This window comes from Colias eurytheme, chromosome 7 (assembly GCF_061535395.1).
Source record: "Colias eurytheme isolate Ceu_HAF_F1 chromosome 7, ilColEury1 Martin Lab GWU primary, whole genome shotgun sequence".
Lineage (NCBI taxonomy): Eukaryota > Metazoa > Arthropoda > Insecta > Lepidoptera > Pieridae > Colias > Colias eurytheme.
In genome coordinates, this window is record NC_142986.1 from 8,744,676 (window position 1) to 8,772,275 (window position 27,600).

A 27,600-nucleotide genomic window follows, 5' to 3' on the forward strand; every position below is an offset into this window, starting at 1 on the left:
TTTGAAGTATGGTTGTTACTCTTTCACGAAAAAAAACGATGAAACTATAAAATAAAACATCAGAATAACACATGAGCCATAGAAATACTCGATCTTGCTCGCGGGTGAAACCACGGCCAGGGTTCCAGGTTATAATAACTTTTAAATTCTATTAATTTCTTTAAATAAAATCATATTAACGAATAACTCTTCCGTCCTTATAATATTACGTTTGATCAAATCGATTAGTCCATTTTGTTCCATTTTCATACAAATAATTGTTTAACCATAAATTAATTAACTAATTGTACTTCCCTTATTTTTAAGTCAAACTTTGAAATTATTGTTGTCTTTGTTATTCGTGTTCGTACGAGTAGGTATATTTTATAGGTACCTACTGTAATTCAAAGATCTATAAAACTGAATCTATATATATATATAAAACTCAAAGGTGACTGATATAGTGCTCTATCAACGCACAGCCCAAACCACTGGACGTATCGGGCTGAAATTTGGCATGCAGGTAGATGTTAGGACGTAGGCATCCGCTAAGAAAGGATTTCCCGAAATTCTTGCACGAACGGGGAAAAACGGGGATGCACGTACAAGGTCGTGGGCGGAAGCTAGTAAATAAATAAATCAGTAACAATATCCATTTATTCCAGCTGTGGACACCACTAAACATAATACTGTTCAACCTGGTGTGTTCCGACTTCTCCGTATCTGTCCTGGGGAACCCGTTAACCCTGATATCAGCTCTCTTTCACCGGTGGATTTTTGGCCGTACTATGTGTGTGCTGTATGGATTCTTCATGGCGCTTTTGGGTAAGAAAATTGTGTTATTTAAATAGATTATGTAGAAGTTGCGAAGATGTATTCCAAATAATGAATCAATATTAATCTACAATGATAAAAAATATAATTCAATATCGTCTATTATAATTTCAAATTTCGTCAAAATCGATGCGTAGTTTAGCCGTGAAATCATAACCAACAGATTTACTATCGCATTTATTTGATTGATAGGTTTAATTTTATGGTTAAATTGCATTTAAATACAGTAGATTGGTATGCTTTGTATATACCATATTACCTTATTGTTCCTTCGCAACTATAGCAACGCATGAACATGGTATTTAACAAGTGATAACTGCGTTAAAAACAACCGACTTCAAACTTGTACTTGCAACATTTACAAATACAGACAAAAATGCTCATAAAATAAAAACTACTGGGCCTATCCGAATAAAATTTTTATGGGACCAATTCGATACCATCCCGCATCGAACAAAAAAAGAATCACGTAAATCGGTTCAGAAACCTCGGAGTAATCGGTGTACATACATAAAAAAAAACATACCGGCCGAATTGATAACCTCCTCCTTTTTTTTGAAGTCGGTTAAAAACGAAACAAACTTCATAGTTCTCATACATAACTGCAATATTAATTAGCACTAAAGTTTGTATTCCATAACGAAAATGATATCTAAAGCAAAACTATACAAAGTCACACTGAAAACTCGTATGCAGTTAGTAATTGCATATCTTTAATTAAGACGAACACACAATCCTGTTAACTTTATACGGAGAGAGAAAATTATGTTTCAGAATAATATTTTTATTATTATACCATTAAATGATTAAAATATGCATCTGCTTGGAATTATTATTATGCATGAATGTTTTAACTCAATTTTTTATGTTTGAAAGCTGATGATAAGAAATATTCTGCCGGTTCTGATCAAATTTTTATGCTTTTTAAATCACTATTATTCGCTCAATTAAAAATACTTTTATGAAAATAGATATCGAGAAAAAATAAGACAGTGTGTCGCTTTGTATGTGGGACAAAATACCTACTAAATATAATATTATAGCATCGTATTAAAACAATTAAATTTAATTAATGTTCACAATTAAGTCAGTTAACCATTCTTGGATAAATCTTATGAATCAGCTGAAAAGACAACTCGTAAACAGCGTAAAAGTGATTGAAAAGGACCGCGAAATGAAATTTCATCATATTATTTAGTGCCTATTATAAAGCTGAAAAGATTGTTTGTTTGAACACGCTAATCTCAAGAACAGTTTTAGTTAGCCCAGTTATCGAGGAAGGCTATAATTATCCACCAACCATCACACTAAGACCAATAGGAACGGAGCAATGCGGGCAAAACTACGGGGCACAGCTAGTATTGTAATACTTTAGGAATTTCAATAATCTTCTTATCTGCCCACTAAAGGGACGATATGTCAATAGTATTGCCATAAATTACAATATTGGGAAAGGTTACGAGACGATTAATTTTATTTAGTATCTATAAAATGAAGCCGACCCCAAGTGATCTGGGGTAAGGCAGTTATAGTAGTAGGTAAATAAAAATGTCAAGCAAATTGAAAGATGGTTCAATTGAGACTGACTTTTATTTTGAACTAGCTTCCGCCCGCGACTCCGTCCGCGCAGATGTCGGTCGACGGTCTTCGCGTGGATGGTCTCCATTTTGATTAACTCTGACAATGACATCTTATAAATATCTATTGGACCGAAATACGGCTAGGCCTATGCCTATACGCAACGTGTGTTCGCGGTTCTAGAGAACAACGTCTATGGATAAAACTGAAAAATTAAGATTAATTTTTTTTCTACGTATTTTTCCAGGATAAAAAGTATCCTATTTTACGCCCAGGATAATAAGGTATAATTATACCAAGTTTCATCGAAATCGAACCGTTAGTTTTCACGTGATGTCTTCACATACAGACAGACAGACAGACAGACAGACAGACAAAAAATTTTTTAATCACATATTTTAATCACATATTATTTAGTAACACCCCCTGCTATTTATTTTTTTGAATATTTTCAATGTACAGAATTGACCCTTCTACAGATTTATTATATGTATAGATACTATTTATATTTTTCTTACTGTTAAATTATACTTACCGATGGTGCAATTCTTAGATTACATCCATATTACATCACGCCTTTTTGATTCTGGTAGAATTTATTCCAATCCATGTATCTTATAGTACATATCATAAATAAAATCTAGTATTATACATAAACAAAACAAGTATTAAATACATTACCGCGTAAATACGCAAAACATAAGAAAGAGAATATTTTAATGGCGGACGTCTAACAGCTATCCCATCTTACATTACCATTTTATTTAATTTGCAGACGCTGTCTTTTTCTGAATTATTCTGAGTCGTTTGTCATTTGTTCTTTACATAAAAAGATGGCGAGACCTCATTGAACTAATCCGACTTGCGTCTAGAATAATCTAGAATCGATGGTAAATGTTAAAAATAATATGTTATGACGATTCAAAAGTATTGAAAACTATCTACCTACCTATATCTTCAAATTCTAAAAATTCCTTCTGCAATTGTACTAGTCATGCCGCGCAGTTTCACACGCGGAAAAAATTAAGTGTTTCTATGCTAATTTGTTATTCTGGTACATAAGCTACATAACTACCAAGTATTATCAAAACACGTTCAGTGGTTTTCCCGCGAAAGAGTAACCAACATATACCTATCCATTCTCACAAACTGATGACTTTTATAAGAATTCGTCGCGGTGATTATAGCAAAAAGCGCTTAAATCGCTCTTTAACAAGAGTTATTACTGGGTAATAAAGGTAATCAGAGATAGATTTAGGTTACCCAAAAGGTTCGTGACTTTATGACCGCACTGAAATATAGTGAAACTATCTGTGCCCCGCGGTTTTATTTGCAGTGCTTCGCTCCTGTTGGACTTAGTGTGATGATATATAGCCTTCCTCGATAAATGGGCTATCTAACACCGAAAGAATTTTTCAAAGCGGAGAGATTAGCGCGTTCAAACAAACAAACTTTTCAGCTGTATAATATTAGTAAGTAGGTATACATTAATGACGATCTTGGCGGTGATACAAATCTTTACTGAACTAACCTATCAGGTATTATTTAATTTTACAAGCCGTCTCTTTGCCAAAACAATATTTTTGCTAACGTAGTCGGTAGAACAGAATCTAGCTGACTCGAGCCATTTTGTTTGTGTCATATAACGAACGGGTTGCGGTCCTTTTGAAAAAACTTACTTTACTAACAAAACTTTTCCAATTATTATTTCTTTGAAAACCTTATTAAGACAAATTTAACGAAATCGCCAAAATTGTCCAGATTTTTTAATAATAACCAGCAAATTTGTGTCTTACTTATTTATTTTCTGACTACAGTTTACTTTGGCAAATACATTAAGTCGAAAAATAGACAGGATTGTTATGTTATACTTAATCTAATTAACCATAACACCTATATTACAAAATACATAATACAAAACGTTTTGTGTCTCACATTTTCCAACCTTACATTTCATAAAAACGTGTGGCACCCGTGGACTGCCGCGGTAAAGCTATTGCATAGCATGCCTTCAGGCCACAACTCCGAGCCCGTCGGAGTGGGGAGCGTGAGGTTTATCGTTACTAAATTTCTGGATTCGGTCCCCGCGCTCAAGGCCCGCGATAGAAGAAGCTATGCAATAGCTTAAAAACGTTTCTTCTATTTGAATGAAAAAATGTTCGAGTTTGAAACTAAATAATATCTCCTTTCCAGGTATAACTTCCATAACCACATTAACGGTGATATCCTTCGAGCGTTACCTGATGGTGACCAGGCCGCTCCGGTCCAGGCACCTCAGTTCCAAAGGAGCAGCTCTCTCCGTGGTCTTCATTTGGGCGTACTCTTTGGCACTTACTACACCACCCTTGATGGGGTGGGGGAATTATGTTAATGAAGCTGCTAATATAAGGTAAGTTTTTTGTTGTTTGTGGTGCTATCAGTGAAATAACGTACAATGCAATACTTTCAATTACATTGCCTTAAAAACTGCCCAAGAGGCAGTTATTCACGTATACCCGGCGACCCTTCCACTCGATGTATTAGAGACGACAATTTATTTTTGTTAATTTCTTGTTAATAGAAATAAATTTAATAATAATAATTTTACATATTATTAGTTTAAGTGATTGCCTATTGTAGAGTGTCATTTTAAGATTAGGTCATACTCGACTCGGCTCATTGGCCGTCGTTAACAAACTGTATGTTTCATCACGATTTTCTTCACCATTTAGCACAAGCATGAATATTATAATAAGAATCATAGGCAGATTTTTTAATCACTAACCTTCATCATTTTATCTAATTTGCTCGTAATCGCTCAACTATTCCTCCGATCACTAAAAAAAATTATTGAAAAGTTTTTCAATGATAATAATAGAATTACGTAAGACGAAGGGCTCAGAAGGATCCGAAGTTTACACAGCGCCCGTCGGCCTGGACTAAAGTTTCGATTAGTTTCCGATCAAAACTAATTATAACTTTCCACTGCGGCTGCAATTAGCAATCTATGTAAACGGTAATTGCTTGGCGCAGCAATGCACGTCTATTTTACAACTTGTTATTTTAGGTGTTACCTACAAACTAAAACATTTATTTATTTATTCAATTAGACTTCTTATAGAAGCACTTTTGAAAAGTCATTACATATTTTTTAACATTTATCACCGATTCGGAAAGCAGTATCTACGGAGAAGAACCGGCAAGAAACTCCATACAACATTTGACTAAATATATTATGTAGAGCTATATGTGGCTATTTTAGACGTTATTAACTCTAGTAAAGGATACAAAACACAACTTAAACTATTCTATGTTTATCAATTCCATATAATACTCGTGTTCCTCGGGTACTAACATACGGTAAGTACCCGGTCCTTTGGAAGGCTTACGTGGGGACACGGATCCAACACGCACAGGCCCTTTAGAGAACTTTCATGTGTTGTGGGACACCAGCCCCAGTCTGCCTATGTTTATATTATTATTTAAATCTCACGCAACATTCGTTTTAACAACAGACTTTTAATTTACGATCTATACAAAAAATAAAAATATTTTATTGGAAGACATAATTTCAAATTAAATTGATACATTCTTCGTTATTGGCATAAAATAAATATTATATTACACCGATTGAAACATAAAATCGTCCTCGATTCATTAAACTCCATGAATATTCCATTTTACCCTCATTGATTCGCGAAAAATCACAAAGAACAATAAAAAAAACCGTTATCACGTTTGAAAAGCTATTTTGAACTATCGTATTAAACCATTTGCATCGACTTAACAAGATGGCTTCCCATTTCAACTGTAATACCATTATGTAAATATGCGTAATATTCTGGCCTCGGAAAGATATTATATAATAGGAAAATAGTCGCGGATTTTGACATTTCCCGCAAGAAAAGTCAAGTTTTCATCATAATTCGTATGTATTTATTTTAATTTTTAAAGAAAGGTATAGCAAATGAGGAATTTCTACCTTAAAACTCTTCATCATATACATATTAAGTCAAAAGTATTAGTACATCAGATTATGATTGAACTGAAAAAAAATGAAAAAGTTCGCAAGAAATTATTTAAATTATGAAAAAGGGAAGAGTTTAACGAACTCATACGAACATTTTTTCTAAACACGATTTTGCCTAACTTTTACTACTAAAGAAATTAATGGGTCAATAAATTATTGCGGCTAATAAATATTTTCTACATAAAAGTTAGAAAATTATAAATTTATATAATCTATCATTCACATGCGATATCCTTTGTACCAGATTGTACCAGCCTCGTTCAAAAACTTAGTAAAACCATACGATAAGGTTGGGTCGCCTAAGATCGGATGTGACATAAGATCGGATGCATGGAATAACTCGCAAACTAGGCAATATTCTCTACTGCTACCAACACTACTAGATCCGCCATTTTGTTCTGCCCCTCTCTTCACTCTGCGGCCGGCCAGCGACCAGACGGGACGTGTACACAGGTGATTCAGCAGAAAAGGTGTATTTTGTGGCGAAAATCGTCGATCCGATCTTACCTACAAAATTTTGATAGCTCATTGTGGAGAGTACTTTCATTGAAATAATGTAATTAATTATTTTGGGGCAGAATTAGCGAATCCTCTTTCCATCTGTATACTTTGATTACGCCTAGGACGTTCACAACCCAAGATCCGATCTTTCCTCCCAATGCCGAAGATCGGACCGAAGTTTAGCTCTTGACTGCGCCTTATGCAATAATGCGCAATAATTATTAACTTTTAATATATTTAACTATCCAATGATGCTATGACTATCAGACCTTAGGTACATTTTCATTATTTAGTTCTAGAACACGGAGGATAAAAGTTTGAGAAACTTAATTAGGATGAGGAGGGAAGACCGGACTAAAAAAACGCAATAAAAAAAAAAACTTCTTTGTCAAATTTTTTGAGGAATTTCCTGACTCAATCATTGATGCTCAATGTATGGACGTAAGTCCGGATGTTTTCCTAATGTTAACATTATTATTAAACGCATAGAAGTGAAGATACTACATAGTCCGATCTTCGGCCGAACTGTTATTTTCTTCACTATGGTAAGTCGAAAAAAGTCTGCTTTTTAGGCTCTAAATTTGCTTAGATAGATAGCATCTACGCAAACCAAAAAATTAGGGGTTAAACAATATTTTCTTGTCATCAATTTACAGTTGACCGCAACAGAAAAACGACATCGAATCATGAGAAATAAAATAAAAAATACAGTACGTATAAAATTTTCGGCATATGCGTCCGATCTTAGGCGACCCAACCTTAATAAGAAACGAAACTTTAAAGAACGTTTTATTTTTTATATAATTCAAAATATAATATACAGACCATTAAAATTCTGCGTTGTAGATTTGTAGAGCAAATTGGATACTTCAATTTTTTTTTTTAGTATTTACAAAAAAATAAAGATCTATTCCCGATTCATCCGGATAAATTTGATTAAATATTGAAATACCTATGATATTTTCCCCATTCATCCGAAGAGTAAATGGTATGTCCGATTCATCCGAGAGTTTTAAAGATAGTTATTAATAAAAAAAGTGATGGAGGGTTGACAAATAAAACAAATATTTTAATTATGTAAATATATATTATTTCTTTGTAAAACTTTAAATAGTAAGATGTAACATATAATATAACACCAGTAATACAGTACCATAAAAATCAACTTTAGGACTTATCTATTATTCTTCCTGTATAGGTTTGATACATATAAATCTGGATATACAACTATTTGTTAATTCTTTTTTAAGCTGTAAACAGTAACAAATACAATATTTAAATTACTACATTAGTAATAAAGTGTTACAAAATCAACTTTAATGCCTATTGCCCTTTTTGTAAGTATAGGTTTGATACATACAGATTTGGATAATAATATTTTTTAACTAATACACTCAAAAATCAACTTTAGGACTTATCTATTATTCTTCCTGCATAGGTTTGATACATATAAATCTGGATATACAACTATTTGTTAATTCTTTTTTAAGCTGTAAACAGTAACAAATACAATATTTAAATTACTACATTAGTAATAAAGTGTTACAAAATCAACTTTAATGCCTATTACCCTTTTTGTATAGGTTTGATACATACAGATTTGGATAATAATATTTTTTAAGTAATACACACAAAAATCAACTTTAGGACTTATCTATTATTCTTCCTGTATAGGTTTGATACATATAAATCGAAAGCCTATGATGTATAAATTTCAGACTTTAATATTAATAACTACGTTAAGTTGCAAATTTTTTCTAAGCAATGACCCAAGGTAATTTCACAGTTTTGATGCTGCGTAATTATATGAGCGAGACGTTTATCAAAATCTATGACATTTTTGTTTCTATATGAAATTGGAATACCCTGTTCAAATTGTTTTATTTTGAGATCAAATTCTTTTATATTTTTCAATAGGAGATCTAAAAATTTAATAAATGACGGTTTTGCATTCGATATTCCTTTATTTAACTTTGAATGCCACCCTTCTAAATGATTTGTGGTCCTGAATCTTTCACCGTAGAATGACCATTTTCCGAAAAAACTAGATTCAATCCAGGCGTTCACAAAGTAGTCATTAAAAGCTAATATTTGCCCGTTATTGGAACAATCTTCCATTATATATAAATAACCATCACTGATTAAGTGTTGTGGCAGAAGTGATAAAGCGCCACAGATTGCAACGTGAGCTTTATGTACGGGATTTTTATTTAATTTTAATTCTTTTGCTTTTTTTCTTAGAGCACTTTTAAAATGAAAATAACAACCTACAATTTTACAATTAGGCATTATTTTTTGCATTGCGTTCATAGCTGCTGCCTCGTAATCAGATTGAAATTTTTTTGGATTCCAATCCGGCACTTGCGACTTTATTATTTGAAAAAGGATTTCATAAGTAGCCTGTTTCTTATTTAATAATAACGCGTATACCAGCGGGACAACGTTAGATGTTTCTTCGGAACTACCCAAATCTCCATGGATTGTGTAAAGTTGGTAGAAGGGCTTAGGACATATTTTAAACGTACCATCTGCAAAAATATGTTCAACTGTTGCTAGTAAGTGCTTCGCATTATGTGTTCCAAATACTATGATTCTGTTCCTTTGGTCTGTATAGTCAGCCAGCAATATTTTGTCTTTATATGCATCTGGGATTTCAACGGCAGAAGCAGTTTGAAATGTGGTTCTTTTCACTCCCAGTGCTTTATTTCTGGAATGGTATAAACTGTTCTTTATTGATGTAAACTTCGGTATTGTTGCTACTAGGTCGAGGCCAAAATCAGCGAGCGAAGACATCTCATTGTTGAATAACGTTGGTATTGGGTCTGATTTCGTTGCAGCTAATTTTCGGCATTGGTTCAGTTGTTTCTTTATTATGTTGGCAGCAAAATTTGGTTGGCATGTATGAGGATCATCACTCACAACTAGATTGTTTTTTGTGACTACACGTCCACGACATTTCCGAGTTTGCCACTTCACACAACACCAAACAGTTGTACCGTTTTTGTTTTCGCGTTTTTTGTTATGCTGATAGCCACCACGCAATAAAAGAAGTCCTCCTCGTTCTGATTGCTCAAAAACTAATTGAGTCTGACTGGAACTACTAGGTTCACAAGTAGAATCCATGATAAACTAATCCAAATCGTAGGCAAAACAACAAATCCGATCACGAGCAAGGGTCAAATGTTCAGAAAGTGATTACAGTAAGTGATAGTAGAGATGTTTCCTGATCGCGAGCGAAAAGTCAACTAAATTTTCATTTATGCAAAATATGTGACATAATTTTTAAAAAGAAGGGTGGTTTTGCGTTATGATGCCGACAAAAGCAAAGTTAAAAACTTTTTACATTGTCTTTTTAAAATTAACAATTACATTTAAATAACAATATTTTAACAAATACTAATCCATTCCGAAAACTCTCACCAGTGTTATCTATCCCATCATAAAACCCCTTTTATGCAATATAGAGCTCGTATTTTTAAATACCTACCTGACGCTCTGTAGCCCTTTTGTTCGGTTGCCGACTGCAAAATTCTCGTAATAAGAACAATTGGTTAGGCACACTTATTAACATTTTTTTGTTAATATATAATGGAAGAAGGGAAAAGGTATTATAAAAATATGGTATCTACCTATATATATATATATATATATATATATATATATATATATATATATATATATTTTTTTTTTACAGGTTGGTCGTGTCACCTGACCGACGACAAATAAAAGATTTTGAATATTAGAAGATATTATTTTTGTAGTAAGTAGGTAATGTTTTTCTTTTTAGTTTTTTTTTGGGCATTTTAGATAATGTAGGAATAGATTCGTACAGTTTATCTTATAAAAATAAATTTAAAAAAAACCGACTTCCAAAAGGTAAAAATAATAAACCTTCCCGACTTCTAACACGTACTTAGAAGTCGGACAGGTATATTCAATTCACTTTTTAGTGTTGTAAGAAGGGTACAACACGAAATTTCAAGCGAGAATTCGTTACGTATGTAGGTACTTCTTCTTCTTTTAAAAGTCGGTTAGTCTCTATCTACATTCGTATGCAAAGTTACAACACGATACGTGCAGTAGAAGTTAGTGTACATCGTCTCGCAAGTTCGAGAAATCGACCGATTGTCTCCGCCTGGAAACTACTGGATCGATTTCAAATATTCTTGAAATGGGCCCACTCGGAATATATTTCGGGTCGAATGTAAAAAGAATCACATCAATCGGTCAACGCGTTTGGGCGCTATCGATGTACAAACACACAAAAAAACACAACTCGGCAGTTGAGACCCTCCTCCTTTTTGGGAAGTCAGTTAAAAAGTGAAAAAATATTGTAAAAAAGTGAGTACTTGTATTTATACATACATATAATTTGTAATACCTAATACAGTATATTAAAAATATGAGTTAATATATTTTAAAATATTTTTTCTGCTATCTATACTTTTTCTTGTCTTATTTAAGGATATTTTCATGCCGGATGAAAAGGGAATATTTTTTCGGATGAATTGGTAATTATATAATTATAATTTGGATTTCGGATGAATCGGGAATATTTTTTCGGATGAATCGGGAACTAAAATAATTCGGATGAGTTTTGCGGATGAATCGGTAATAGATCTAAATATGATCTACAATAAAGGCATTATTTTAAGGTTGAACCCTATTTATGATGCATTAAACTGTTTGAACCTTTTAATAAAGGTTCTTCGTCGATCGTTCAAATTACATGTATACTCATGTACCTATAGGTTACTTCGTAGAAGCATCTTCGGATAATCTTATTATTTGTGTTTATTAAGTTTTGTTGGAAATTGATATTAAGTTTCGCAGAATTGTAAGTAACTATAGTATTCATATTTATGGGTATAGTGTTTATCTATGATGTTTATATTATATCTAGATGAGAACTCAATTGTTTTGTAAATTGTGTGAAAATTGTCCTGAAATATAACCTGTAAAGCTTTAGGAATAGTGGTCAATCAGTTTTATTAAAATCTGAGTTACTTTTTATGGTTAAGATTTAAACTCAAGAGGTTAGATATATATGGGTTTTACCAATTAATAAAAGGAAGATAGTAATAAAATACTAACGTTAAAGAGATAAACAATGAATTCAATGTAAATAATATATAGTTTTGAGAAAATTCTACAAATAACATAGGTAAACTAGAATTCCATCCATATAGCTTAGACAAAAGCAATACTCAAACATAAAAAAGATACACCTAATCCGCTCTTATGACGTGAAACTCGGAAATCGGAGCAATTTAATCTCTTATACATCCGAGCTATAAAACTTTTGGTATCAAAAAGTTTTGTATTCGCCCGCCTTGCCGTAAACTGTATATTTTTTCGTTATTCATATTGGATTATACTCGGATAAAGATTAAATAATCTGACTGGAAATACAACAATAAGTATATCATTTATAATCTAAATTACGTAATCAACCCATAAACCGCCATTAATAACTTCAGCCCGTGGCTTCTCTTGCGGTATCCGGAATATTTGTTATATGGCAATCCACCACTAATGAAACAATTCATTATATTATATTATTATCATGAAGAATTTCCAATTAAAAATGTTTTATCATGAAAACTATTCTATCACCACCTTGACCTTGAATATTCTATCACCACCGCAATCGACGACTGCGCGCTTCAAATGAAGTTTCTTTCCGCGCACAACGAATTTATGGAACGAACTTCCTCATGCGGTGTTTCCAAACGGTTACGACTTAGGGACCTTCAAGAAAAGAGCGTACTCCTACCTTAAAGGCCGGCAACGCACTAACAATGTTTTCGGCATTGCTGGTGCCTATGGGCGACGCAGTAGGTACACTTAAAATCAGGTGACGCGTCTGCTCTGTTGCCTCCTCTCATATAAAAAAAAATCATAAACAACTTTTCAAATACAACCTAATTTGGAACATTTAATTCTGTTTTATACATGAAAACACTAATTTAAAACGATATTTATTTTTTGTTGCCTTAAGAACTCGAGAATCTCACTTTATCCCTGTTCAAATTTGTCTCGGAAACTTTAAATGAATTGTTTGAAGATGCTTTATAAAGAAATCCATTTGAAGAAACTTTTAATTTCAACATCGAAAGTTCGAGACAGATCCCTACTAATATTATAAATGCGAAAGTAACTCTGTCTGTCTGTTACGCTTTCCTGCTTAAACCTCTCAATCGATTTTGATGAAATTTGGCACAGACAATCTTTAGACCCTGAGAAAGAACATTGGCTACCTTTTATCAAAACACCACGCGGGCGGAAGCTAGTGTATAATAATGATAGATTCAATAAAAATAAACAACATTGAAGATGAATCTCAGTTGTCTATGATTGCTTTTGAATTTATTAGCTTCACTTGTATGTTTGTATATGTAATTGACTCCTTTGACTCGAATTTGACCCACTTTAAACCGACATAAATTAAAACTTAGAACATTTTTCAAGGATATGTGAAGATACAATAATTTCATGAATATAAGCTTTAAATGTATGTACTTACATAAAATTTTGGCTTCATAAAAAAAAAACTATGCACGAAATAATCCTGCAGTGGGATCTTAGACTATAACTGTCATTATATGTATTATTAATCAAAAGGCAGTGTAATTAATCATTTCAATAGTTCAGACCAAGAAGCTTATATCTAATACACTGGAGATTTCAGTATGAACATTAACTTGTAACAAGAAAATATGAACTCGACACCAACCTAAATTGGCAAGTTAGGTGTGAAAGGGATAAAAAACATACAGGCGTCATTCAAGGTCATATTTTATTATTAATATCCTGTCCAGGATTTTTTCAGTCAACCCATCTTTAATAGATTTTTAATAGACTACATCTTATATATAAAAATGAATCGCAAAATGTGTTGGTAAGCGCATAACTCGAGAACGGCTGAACCGATTTCGATAATTCTTTTTTTATTATATTCCTTGAAGTACGAGGATGGTTCTTATGTAGAGAAAACGTAAACATGTAGCACGGGCGAAGCCGGGGCGGACCGCTAGTTTATTATAAAATTGGTCGCATTCTATTATCACGCCGGTGAAGGTCACCCTATATTCGGGTCTTAGACCATGAGGATAAACCACAGGATAAACCATGAATTAAATGAGAGATGTATTGTATTGGTTATCAATAGTACTATTATAAAGCTGAAGAGTTTGTTTGTTTGCTTGAACGCGATAATTTCTGGATCCACGGGTCCGATTTGAAAAATTATTTTACTGTTAGATAGATCATTTATCGAGGAAGGCAATAAGCTATATACAGATTGTCCCGCTATCGGTAATCGGTATACTAAGCGCGAAGGAACTTGTAGTTTTGCAAACTGTGATCACGTAAAAAATACTTAAAAAAATTACGTCAAAAATGGTTTGCTACATTTTTCCTTAAAATCCTTTTTTTTTCTCTAACTTCACGCAGCCGGCATATACCGCTTCGATAATAATGTGAGCATTTTGTCTATGAAAACATAATCTTAAACGGTAGCTCACGTGCGGGTGGCAAACTTGGGCTGGTTGCTTTTTAGGGGTACCTACACACATAGAGTTTTAAGAATTCATCTATTTGAAAAAAAAATGCTCCTGGAATTTTATAAGTATTTTTTTAAGTACTCAGCGTATGCAAAACTATAACCTCCTTTGAGCTTAGTATACCGACGATGGGACACCCTGTATAATCACGCTAAGACCAATCGTAGCGGAGCAATGCGGGTAAAACCGCGAGGCAAGTAGCTAGTAATATTATACAACGTAGTTTTTAAATTAATATTCTTCTAGCTATAAAAAGGATGGAGTGAGGATTTAATTTATCTATTTACCACGATATTTACGATACCATAATATATTATAATATATACGATGAAGGAAAAATAGTCCAAGGCTATGGAAAATTATTCATATTATGGAATACACATCATATTATGCTTATAGGACATATGGTAAGGTTAATTGGTTATTTTTATCTTGAACTAGCTGCTCCGCGCGGTTTCACCCCCGTAGCTCCACCGCCGTTGGTCGTAGCGTGATGATATATAGCCTATAACCGTCCTCGATAAATGGGCTATCTAACACCGAAAGAATTTTTCAAATCGGCCCAGTAGTTCCCGAGATTAGCGCGTTCAAACAAACAAACAAACTCTTCAGCTTTATAATATAAGTATAGATGTGTGCGGTAAATAGAGTCCTATTCATACAAGTAGCTTTTTAAGTAATAATTTCAAAGATTTGCATGTAGGCACGCTTATCCATCTAGGTTCCAATATTATTCTGATAAAAACCACATTATGTATACGTAAACAACCTTATTTTATTTGATTTATATATGTTTGATTGTTAATTTTATTAATTTGTTATTCTGTCAATATTTTATTTTATTTTGATCTATTACCGATTCATCCGCAAAACTCATCCGAATTATTTTAGTTCCCGATTCATCCGAAAAAATATTCCCGATTCATCCGAAATCCAAATTATAATTATATAATTACCAATTCATCCGAAAAAATATTCCCTTTTCATCCGGCATGAAAATATCCTTAAATAAGACAAGAAAAAGTATAGATAGCAGAAAAAATATTTTAAAATATATTAACTCATATTTTTAATATACTGTATTAGGTATTACAAATTATATGTATGTATAAATACAAGTACTCACTTTTTTACAATATTTTTTCACTTTTTAACTGACTTCCCAAAAAGGAGGAGGGTCTCAACTGCCGAGTTGTGTTTTTTTGTGTGTTTGTACATCGATAGCGCCCAAACGCGTTGACCGATTGATGTGATTCTTTTTACATTCGACCCGAAATATATTCCGAGTGGGCCCATTTCAAGAATATTTGAAATCGATCCAGTAGTTTCCAGGCGGAGACAATCGGTCGATTTCTCGAACTTGCGAGACGATGTACACTAACTTCTACTGCACGTATCGTGTTGTAACTTTGCATACGAATGTAGATAGAGACTAACCGACTTTTAAAAGAAGAAGAAGTACCTACATACGTAACGAATTCTCGCTTGAAATTTCGTGTTGTACCCTTCTTACAACACTAAAAAGTGAATTGAATATACCTGTCCGACTTCTAAGTACGTGTTAGAAGTCGGGAAGGTTTATTATTTTTACCTTTTGGAAGTCGGTTTTTTTTAAATTTATTTTTATAAGATAAACTGTACGAATCTATTCCTACATTATCTAAAATGCCCAAAAAAAAACTAAAAAGAAAAACATTACCTACTTACTACAAAAATAATATCTTCTAATATTCAAAATCTTTTATTTGTCGTCGGTCAGGTGACACGACCAACCTGTAAAAAAAAAATATATATATATATATATATATATATATATATATATATATATATATAGGTAGATACCATATTTTTATAATACCTTTTCCCTTCTTCCATTATATATTAACAAAAAAATGTTAATAAGTGTGCCTAACCAATTGTTCTTATTACGAGAATTTTGCAGTCGGCAACCGAACAAAAGGGCTACAGAGCGTCAGGTAGGTATTTAAAAATACGAGCTCTATATTGCATAAAAGGGGTTTTATGATGGGATAGATAACACTGGTGAGAGTTTTCGGAATGGATTAGTATTTGTTAAAATATTGTTATTTAAATGTAATTGTTAATTTTAAAAAGACAATGTAAAAAGTTTTTAACTTTGCTTTTGTCGGCATCATAACGCAAAACCACCCTTCTTTTTAAAAATTATGTCACATATTTTGCATAAATGAAAATTTAGTTGACTTTTCGCTCGCGATCAGGAAACATCTCTACTATCACTTACTGTAATCACTTTCTGAACATTTGACCCTTGCTCGTGATCGGATTTGTTGTTTTGCCTACGATTTGGATTAGTTTATCATGGATTCTACTTGTGAACCTAGTAGTTCCAGTCAGACTCAATTAGTTTTTGAGCAATCAGAACGAGGAGGACTTCTTTTATTGCGTGGTGGCTATCAGCATAACAAAAAACGCGAAAACAAAAACGGTACAACTGTTTGGTGTTGTGTGAAGTGGCAAACTCGGAAATGTCGTGGACGTGTAGTCACAAAAAACAATCTAGTTGTGAGTGATGATCCTCATACATGCCAACCAAATTTTGCTGCCAACATAATAAAGAAACAACTGAACCAATGCCGAAAATTAGCTGCAACGAAATCAGACCCAATACCAACGTTATTCAACAATGAGATGTCTTCGCTCGCTGATTTTGGCCTCGACCTAGTAGCAACAATACCGAAGTTTACATCAATAAAGAACAGTTTATACCATTCCAGAAATAAAGCACTGGGAGTGAAAAGAACCACATTTCAAACTGCTTCTGCCGTTGAAATCCCAGATGCATATAAAGACAAAATATTGCTGGCTGACTATACAGACCAAAGGAACAGAATCATAGTATTTGGAACACATAATGCGAAGCACTTACTAGCAACAGTTGAACATATTTTTGCAGATGGTACGTTTAAAATATGTCCTAAGCCCTTCTACCAACTTTACACAATCCATGGAGATTTGGGTAGTTCCGAAGAAACATCTAACGTTGTCCCGCTGGTATACGCGTTATTATTAAATAAGAAACAGGCTACTTATGAAATCCTTTTTCAAATAATAAAGTCGCAAGTGCCGGATTGGAATCCAAAAAAATTTCAATCTGATTACGAGGCAGCAGCTATGAACGCAATGCAAAAAATAATGCCTAATTGTAAAATTGTAGGTTGTTATTTTCATTTTAAAAGTGCTCTAAGAAAAAAAGCAAAAGAATTAAAATTAAATAAAAATCCCGTACATAAAGCTCACGTTGCAATCTGTGGCGCTTTATCACTTCTGCCACAACACTTAATCAGTGATGGTTATTTATATATAATGGAAGATTGTTCCAATAACGGGCAAATATTAGCTTTTAATGACTACTTTGTGAACGCCTGGATTGAATCTAGTTTTTTCGGAAAATGGTCATTCTACGGTGAAAGATTCAGGACCACAAGGGTATAACCGCGAAAAATTGTCCCGTTACATTCATGACATCATAACAAACGTTACATACATGACTGAATGTTACTTACATGACCATTATAAAGCTTAGTACATATATCAGTTATCTTTTCTTCCTAGCATTAAAAAGTTAACGTCGACACGGTGTCTTACACTCACACGACAGGAAAAAATGGAGATATAGGTAGGTAAAACCAATTCATATCATAAAATAATGAATTAAAACAAAAAGATGCATAAATCAAAATTGTATTGAAAAAAATTGATATTTTTTCCGCTTTTTATTCCTTTCTGCATTTTTCGTTTGTAGTTCTTTATATTTCTCGGGATTTTGAACTTGTAACTTCTCTCGATATTTTTTTTATTCGTCAACGCCATCTGTAATTTGATTTTCTCATTTGAAAAAATAATTAATAAAAAAAATTAAAAAAAACCCGACTGACACTGCAAATTCATAACACGCAGTCGGAGGCTACACGGCTACAAAATATTACTGGCCTCTACCCATTCTATATACATCTTATATAGCCTCCGACTGCGTGTTATGAATTTGCAGTGTCAGTTTTTTATTTTTTTTTATTAATTATTTTATTTTATTCTTTTTTTGTACAATCAGGTAAAACATATTAAGGTAATGGAAAACTATATATAAAGACCAATCCAATGATATCTTGCACATCAAAATCCGTTCAGCCGTTTAGATTTGAAAATATTATCGTCCTTTTTTCGCGCAATTTTTTAATAGACCTATGTGTTCTAAGCCTAACAACATGTCATGACTGTAACGTAACACATTTCGTTACACATCGTTACAATCATGACAAAAAATGCGGGCGACATAACCTTAAATTAAAATTACTACTCGATTGTGAATGCTAAGAACCACGAAGTAGTCTTATTCTTTAGTTTTATAGTAAACCTACGTAAAGATTTATAATAATAAGACAGAATATATATACTTACCTCGCAATCGAACACTTTAAATACCCTTTTTTCGAGCGACAAATCTCACATCAACACAAAACACCATTTATCTCAAAGAAAAAATGGCTGCTTTTGTTTTTTAAATGTTGCCAGCATGCCAAATAGTGTTGCCACTCAATAAAATAAGAGAAGGATTCTGATAATTCTTATAGTATGGCAGTTATAGACGTTACATACGTGACGTTACACACGTATAAAAAAAGTGGACAGTTTTTAAAATAATAATAAAAAATCGATTAAGGCCTTGTGCATTAAAAGATTTTTATGTACATGTTGAATAAGAACCGAATAACTTAAATTTTTCATAAAAATGCGAGTCAGTCATACCATTTCGTAGGGGTTATCAGTTTTTGTCACAAGGGTGTTAGGTGGACAAATATTTTTTATATGGACAGAAAAGTGGAGCCAGTAAAAAAAATATAAAATAAAATATTTCTGCAAGAGATAGATTGAGTTTTATGAAATAATCTAAAAGAACACAAGCATACCTTTTATTACATATCTAACAAAACACTTGTTGTCAAAAAACGTTGATGCCATATGAGAAATAAAATGGGAACATTGAAAAAATAATTCATGTACAATTTTTCGCGGTTTTACCCACAAATCATTTAGAAGGGTGGCATTCAAAGTTAAATAAAGGAATATCGAATGCAAAACCGTCATTTATTAAATTTTTAGATCTCCTATTGAAAAATATAAAAGAATTTGATCTCAAAATAAAACAATTTGAACAGGGTATTCCAATTTCATATAGAAACAAAAATGTCATAGATTTTGATAAACGTCTCGCTCATATAATTACGCAGCATCAAAACTGTGAAATTACCTTGGGTCATTGCTTAGAAAAAATTTGCAACTTAACGTAGTTATTAATATTAAAGTCTGAAATTTATACATCATAGGCTTTCGATTTATATGTATCAAACCTATACAGGAAGAATAATAGATAAGTCCTAAAGTTGATTTTTGTGTGTATTACTTAAAAAATATTATTATCCAAATCTGTATGTATCAAACCTATACAAAAAGGGTAATAGGCATTAAAGTTGATTTTGTAACACTTTATTACTAATGTAGTAATTTAAATATTGTATTTGTTACTGTTTACAGCTTAAAAAAGAATTAACAAATAGTTGTATATCCAGATTTATATGTATCAAACCTATGCAGGAAGAATAATAGATAAGTCCTAAAGTTGATTTTTGAGTGTATTAGTTAAAAAATATTATTATCCAAATCTGTATGTATCAAACCTATACTTACAAAAAGGGCAATAGGCATTAAAGTTGATTTTGTAACACTTTATTACTAATGTAGTAATTTAAATATTGTATTTGTTACTGTTTACAGCTTAAAAAAGAATTAACAAATAGTTGTATATCCAGATTTATATGTATCAAACCTATACAGGAAGAATAATAGATAAGTCCTAAAGTTGATTTTTATGGTACTGTATTACTGGTGTTATATTATATGTTACATCTTACTATTTAAAGTTTTACAAAGAAATAATATATATTTACATAATTAAAATATTTGTTTTATTTGTCAACCCTCCATCACTTTTTTTATTAATAACTATCTTTAAAACTCTCGGATGAATCGGACATACCATTTACTCTTCGGATGAATGGGGAAAATATCATAGGTATTTCAATATTTAATCAAATTTATCCGGATGAATCGGGAATAGATCAATATTTATTGATCCATTGTTGATTCCTGTTCAAAAAATATCCTAAATACCTACAGAGTGCACTTTTGACTGTACTAATGTTTACGCTCTATCACAGATAATATTATTATTATTAATTATTATCCTACTATATTACGCTCTTTTATATATCTTTTACCCATATTATGGTTTTTAACACAGTTAGTGCTAGCACTAGTATTCTTTCGTAATGGCATTGTCTTAAAAGTATAATATGTTGCCCGCTTTACCCTCCATTGTCAGAATATATTTTCATGGTACAAACTTTTATCTCTTATTTCGTCCCCTTGGGTGCAGTATTGATCAACATTATTTCATAGTAGCTATCTGTATGCCAAATTTCAGCCCGATTAGTCCAGTAGTTTGGGCTGTGTGTTGATAGATCAGTCAAACAGTCAGTCACCTTTCATATTATATTAAGATTTATTTCAACGTAGTATATACCTAAAGGGGAGATCATGTTTCCATAAGTCTATTCTAACGTTATCTCATACATAGCATAAACTAATATTATTTGCATATTAAGCACGCTAGTCGATTAGAATTGCAATATTACATCAACAATAGGAATTTTCTCTGCTAAAATATATCCAAACAATTCAAATAAAATTTAATTTAATTTAACGTTTTAAAATAACGTAGAAATTAACGTTAATTTAACTATTACATCGACTAATACACTATGCTCATTGCTCGTGCATTATGCAAAAAGCACATATTTATTATTTGGTCCATAACATATTAAGTGCGTAGTTGTATATAGTCTCAGGCGGATTGGATACCCCGAATATTGTTAGAAGTGTAAGGAAAAATATTGTAATACTGTGGGAATGTTGTCTGATGAATATTGTATTTTGTACTCATGTATTATAGGTACCTATTATGCCTATATATTATACTAGCTTACCGCCCGCGGCTTCGCCCGCGTTTTGAAAGAAAAACCCGCATAGTTCCCGATCCCGTGCGATTTCCGGGATGAAACCTATCCTATGTGTTAATCCAAGTTACCCTCTATATGTGTGCTAAATTACATAGTAATCGGTTCAGTAGTATTTGCGTGAAAGAGTAACAAACACACACACACACACATCCTCACAAACTTTCGCATTTATAATATTAGTAGGATTGTACCTATTGTGCCTATATAGGTATTATACGTATTACAATTTCGTGTGTTGACTACTTGATCGATATTGAAAGAAATTTTGTTTTGCGTCTTTGTCCTAATGCTTATGCCTTATACTTGTACATACGCATAAACATACTACATATAATATCTTCATTCTCTTGTTTGTAGGATTCTGAATAATCGTGCCTTATTGCAAGACCCTTTAGAAAATATAACGAATCTGTAAATATGATTGAAACAATTTTCCCCATACTGACGGTGCTTTTTCATCAAACGAGCGAATGCTCATTCTTACCCCACTATGTCAAATTTTTTCAGTGTAAACAGGCGTAGAGCATATTTTCGTTCGAAAAGATTCTATGCAATGTTCTAATACTGAACGACACTGAATATGAGTTTTCGTTTACACTAAAGAATCACGAAAGAAAGCTCTTGCTCTGGCTCTACGTTCGTTTGATAAACCAATGTACCGTAACATATTATTAGAACCTAAGATTAGAACCTAACGCGTCAGAATTCATTTGACTGACAGTTTAAATAGTATTCGGTTTGTTAATAACTAGTTTAGTTTGAACAATTTATCTTTTGTGTGGCTTCGAGACGAATTTTAAGCGTGATTCTAATAAATATGACTGTGAAAGTTTCGAACTATGCCGTAGCTTTTACGTGAGTGATTATGTAACTTATATTGAATATGAATATTGAATAATTCAACTACATAGTATAAAACAAAGTCGCTTTCTCTGTCCCTATGTCCCTATTGTATGCTTAAATCTTGAAAAGTACGACACGGTTTTTGATGCGGTTTTTTAATAGATAGTGATTCAAGAGGAAGGTTTTAGTATATAATTTATTATGTTTTAGACAAAGCGGGCGAAGCCGCGGGCGGAATCAATTTCATACTCACAGAAGCTTGTGTTGCTTGGAAGGAATTGCTTGAATAATAAAAAATAAAGCCGCCCTTTGCATGTCCTGTTTTTAGCAAAATTTGTATTTTATGTTTTTGTTTGCAATAAAATGTGATACTGATATTGTAGATAAACAACTTATTATATTATTCATTGATAGATAGGTACATTATAATGACTACATTTATTGAAGTGAAACTCCTTTATCGGGGTTGGAAAAAAAAATTAGTGTAACATTTTTTCGTTACGCGTGATATTTTTCCGTTACGCGCCATCTTTTTCTTATCCCTACCACGCGTGATTGCCGTATTTCTATAAAGTTGCATAATATTATAGTAAATTATTAAAAAAAAAGGTCATAAAGAGGTTACACTAGTACACGCACACATTTATTTTTCTGCACATGACGTATTCTTTAATACAGTTCAATGATTCGATTTCTACATAATGATTAGTAATTACAATATATCTGATACAAGTACTATGAAAATATAATCTTAATATATATAAATCTCGTGTTACAATGTTTGTCCTCAATGAACTCCTAAACCACTTAACCGATTATAATACAATTCGCACACCATGTGCAGTTCGATCCAACTTGAGAGATAGGATAGGTTTTATCCCGGAAATCCCACGGGAAAGGGAACTATGCGGGGTTTTCTCTGAAAACGCGGGCGAAGCCGCGGGTGGAAAGCTAGTCACTATATATTAATAAGTAATTGTTAATACTATTAACATTTATATAAACAACAATTATTTTAATATATATTTTTTCTATTACTTATTACGTATAGAATATCTTTCCTCTTGTAATTACTGTTTTTTCAATAACTTATACACACATAATACGTTTCTAATGACAATCCATACAATGGATAATTAAAACATCACAACCACAAGTTGTGTCGCTCTGATAGTTTGTAATTATCTATGACCAGTGTTTCAATCAGAACTTGAATAGTTATTTTGTACATATAGAGTTTTATATATGATTTACTCATAGTTCTGTAAAGCTATTCTTCCATTTTCTTATTACTATGACAACGTTTTTACATACATATTACATCTATAGCTACTTCATGATTACATCATTATTTAAAATCGAAAGAGTAATCTGATATAATGAACTTATAATTACATTTAATAATTATAGGGAATGAAAATGATTTTCTTTAGATAGCTAAGTATAACAGTAGGCTATTTTTATTGTTGCATGCTGACAATATTATTAACTTATAGGTAACTAGGTTTCCGCCCGCGGCTTCGCTCGCGCAGTCAAAGAAAAACCCGCATAAATCCCGTTCCTGTGGGATTTCCGGGATTGCGTCATTTTCCCGGGATAAAAAGTAGCCTATGTCCTTTCTCGGGTATCAAAATATCTCCATACCAAATTTCATGCAAATTGGTTCAGTAGTTTAGGCGTGATTGAGTAACAGACAGACAGACAGAGTTACTTTCACATTTATAATATTAGTATGGATTTTGTTTACGTAAAAGTCCACTTAACTGTACATCGATAGTTATGAAAGTCTATCCTGAGTATGATAAAACTTAAAATAATAATATGTATTTTCCACCAATAATAATTCACACCTCGTAGCAATAAAGCTCTATACTAAAATTATAAAGCTTAAGAGATTGTTTGGTTGTTTGTACGCGCTAATCTCAGGAAGCACTACAGCCCCCCTAGACAAGTGGCTTTCTATTAGCGTAAAGTTCAATAGAATAGATTATGAATGTATGAGATTGACGTAATCAATCGTCGTCGTCGTCGTAATCAAACTTCAATCTCATACATTCATAATCTATTCTATTGAACTTTACGCTAATAGAAAGCCACTTGACTAGGGGGGCTGGTCCGATTTCAAAAATTATTTCGGTGTTAGAAAGCCCGTTTATCGAAGAAGACTTAGGGTATATTATATTATCATTACGCTAGGACCAACAGGAGCGGTACCACGCGGGTGAAACCGCGAAGCGCAGCTAGTTATAAATAAATATAAAGTAAGTATATCTTATAATATAAAATTCTCGTGTCACAATGTTAGTCTGCATACTCCTCCGAAACGGGTGGACCAATTCTCATGAAATTTTCTGTGCATATCGGGTAAATCTGAGAATCGGCCAACATTATTTTTCATATGTACCACGGGCGAAGCCGGGGCGGACCGCTAGTTATATATAAAATCCAAATTGAATAAGAGAACTTCCATGCTCAACTAAAGCAAAGATTGAAATATCTAATGTGAACGGAATTTGTATTCAAAGGACAAACTTTCTTTGCTAGAAAATCTTATCACTAGTCTACGCCACGCTTGACAGTCTACCTGTATATTTAAGTTTCTATCATAAAATATACATTATTGAATTTCTCTACTATTAGTATCTAAACTAGATGTGCGTAGGCAAAATCATGTAGATATTTCTAAAGTTTACGAATTACTAGCTGTGTCCCGCTATTTCACCCGCATTGCTCCGCTCCTGTTGGTCATAGCATGATGATAGTATATTATAACCTTCCTCGATAAATGGGCTATCTAACAACGAAAGAATTTTTCAAATCGGAACAGTAGTTCCTGAGATTAGCGCGTTCAAACAAACAAACTAACTCTCAGCTTTATAATATAACAGTAAAGATAGATTAAATATTTTGAAACTAATAAAGAAATTTTTCATTTCTTTTTTCATTTTTCATATTTCATTAAATAAATGAATGATTCTTTAGTATACCGCCGCTCGAAAATTGGTACAGGAAATTAGCAATTATTAGAACGTATAAGCAATATAGATCTCTACCACTTAAACAGCTTTTAACTAATCCTACTAATATTATAAATGCGAAAGTTTGTGAGGATGGATGTATGCGTATGTATACTGTATAGGTGTGTATGTTTGTTACTCTTTCACGCAAATACTAATGAACCAATTACAACATTATACACAATTACAATGAATGCACACATATAGCACACAGATACATATAGAGGGTAACTTGGATTAATACAGGATAGGTTTTATCCCGGAAATCCAACGGGAACGGGAAGTATGCGGGTTTGTCTTTGAAAACGCGGGCGAAGCTGCGGGCGGAAAGCTAGTCCATTATATTTGGTTCTCAATTTAATAATGGGTTACATAAAATTATATTGGAATAATATGGAATTGCGTTTGTTCTACTCTTTTAATCTCAAAACTATGTATTTAGTATAAGTTATTCTTATAACTCACCAGACTCTCTCGTTTTATAATAGATAGCGAATTACATATTATAAGACTAGCATTCCGCCTGCGGCTTCGCCCGCGTTTTCAAAAAAAACCCGCATAGTTCCCGTTCCCGTGGGATTTCCGGGATAAAACCTAGCCTATGTCACTCAGAAATGATGTAGCTTTCCAACAGTGAAAGAATTTTTCAAATCCGCCAAGTAGTTTCGGAGCCTATTCAATTCATACAAACAAACAAACAAAAAATCAAACCTTTCCTCTTTATAATATTTGTATAGATATGAAAGACCATGTCTATTTTATTATTTCATATATTGTTTACATCAAGGCGTAATTTCTATGAAATATAAAACTATTTTTAGTATTCCCAACTTGTTACAATTGGAGCCCTATATTCAAACACTACTGAAACGAATAAACCTATTCATAATGTCACAACAGATATATTTCTAAATTCTAGTTTCTATTTTTGACTCACAGATTTCGTGTTTCAACCACAAAACCTCAACCATCTATTTCGGCGTATACAAATAGACAAATACACAAATATCTTTCCACGTGCCCTAACCTTCGAAATTAATGCGAAATTTAATATTATTTTATTTGGAAAATCGGTGTCGTGATTATTTAGTTGAGCGAGCCCTTTGATAAAAGTTCATCAGGTTTTATAATTACACGGACTTTGAAACCTGCAACTATAATATTTTATAATTTACAACGAGTAGGTGTTTTGTTCATGATTTTAAACAACGTTTTTCTTTAATGTGACGGAGCTTTTTATACGTTCTAAAAAATCTTTTTTCTTCTCAAAAGTTTTTAGTAAAAATTACTGACGATAGTTGAACGTGACAACGTCTTAAGGCCGATTGTGCTTCTTTGTCGGTCGTTCCGCGCTCTCGCTTGCACTATGGAACGCCTCAGAGCGAGGTAACGCCGCATGAGTCATGTTTTTTCGTGCGTGCAGCCGGCTCTATCGAATTATAAGACGTTGTCACGTCAAAAACCAAACATAATGTTTGCTTTCGAAATTTTCTTATTTCATTTATTAATACACAGTGCTAATTATAGTTGAAAATCTGTCAGTAGGATTATACTAAAATAATATATCTAAAAGAAATTATTTAAAAGCATTTCTTCGATAATCACAATCAATCTTTTTCTCAGAATTCTCACTAGCTAATTCAAAATAACTCCTCTCCAAATCACGGTTCATTACAATAAAATATTCTACATTCTGCCGTCGAACACTCTGGAGTCTATCTATATTTAGACCTCAAAGGTACCGTAATACAGCAAGGCGGCACAAACACTGCTTACGCAATTACGTTGAGCCCAGCGGATTCTTTATTATGAAATATATGACAATGACGATAAGAACTTAATAACTAGTCAGTCAAACTCGGACTCGGGTAAAAGGGGATTTAAATGCCTTTATTAATGTTTGAGATTGAAAATTGTCTAACTCCTTGATCAGATTTGTAGCGCTTTGGTCTTCTATCGTAGCTTGGAAGTTTATTTTTGATTAAAGCGACGTTTTAAAGAAAGGCTATATTTTTAATGTTTTAAGCAATTGCTGAGATAACTGTGAAATGCTGGATGTTCATTTAGTCAGTATATCTAATAATAATCCTCCTTATCTGCTATGCGTATTATGAACTTGAAACTTTGTGAGTGCTGATAGTATGCCACTGTCCGTAAAT

General features: G+C 32.7%; 3 protein-coding genes across 4 annotated transcripts in view; 2 read left to right on the forward strand and 1 right to left on the reverse strand.

Annotated features, from left to right (window-relative positions):
- The window catches only part of LOC149907214 (parapinopsin-like), a 58,699-nt gene that overhangs the window by 13,804 nt on the left and 17,295 nt on the right, over positions 1–27,600 (forward strand). For both annotated transcript variants that reach the window (XM_090103794.1, XM_090103795.1), the window contains exons 2-3: positions 645–804; positions 4,585–4,780. In XM_090103794.1, coding sequence (XP_089959920.1) covers positions 645–804; positions 4,585–4,780 — 356 coding nt within the window. The remainder of the gene's footprint in view (positions 1–644; positions 805–4,584; positions 4,781–27,600) is intronic.
- On the reverse strand, positions 7,950–10,063 carry LOC149907215 (uncharacterized). Its single transcript, XM_090103589.1, has one exon. It carries the CDS (start codon positions 10,022–10,024, stop codon positions 8,636–8,638), a length of 1,389 nt encoding a protein of 462 aa, XP_089959715.1. The 5' UTR covers positions 10,025–10,063; the 3' UTR covers positions 7,950–8,635.
- LOC149907216 (uncharacterized) lies at positions 16,767–20,624 on the forward strand. The gene is made up of 2 exons (XM_090103590.1): positions 16,767–17,926; positions 19,525–20,624. The coding sequence occupies exons 1-2, from the start codon at positions 16,807–16,809 to the stop codon at positions 19,791–19,793; spliced, it is 1,389 nt and encodes a 462-aa protein (XP_089959716.1). The 5' UTR covers positions 16,767–16,806; the 3' UTR covers positions 19,794–20,624.

Coding starts and splice junctions, on each gene's coding strand:
- LOC149907215 (XM_090103589.1), bottom strand. CDS start 10,024: ATGGATTCTACTTGTGAACCTAGTAGTTCCAGTCAGACTCAATTAGTT.
- LOC149907216 (XM_090103590.1), top strand. CDS start 16,807: ATGGATTCTACTTGTGAACCTAGTAGTTCCAGTCAGACTCAATTAGTT. Junction 17,927..19,524: donor CTACGGTGAAAGATTCAGGA/CCACAAGGGTAT, acceptor TCGCGGTTTTAC/CCACAAATCATTTAGAAGGG.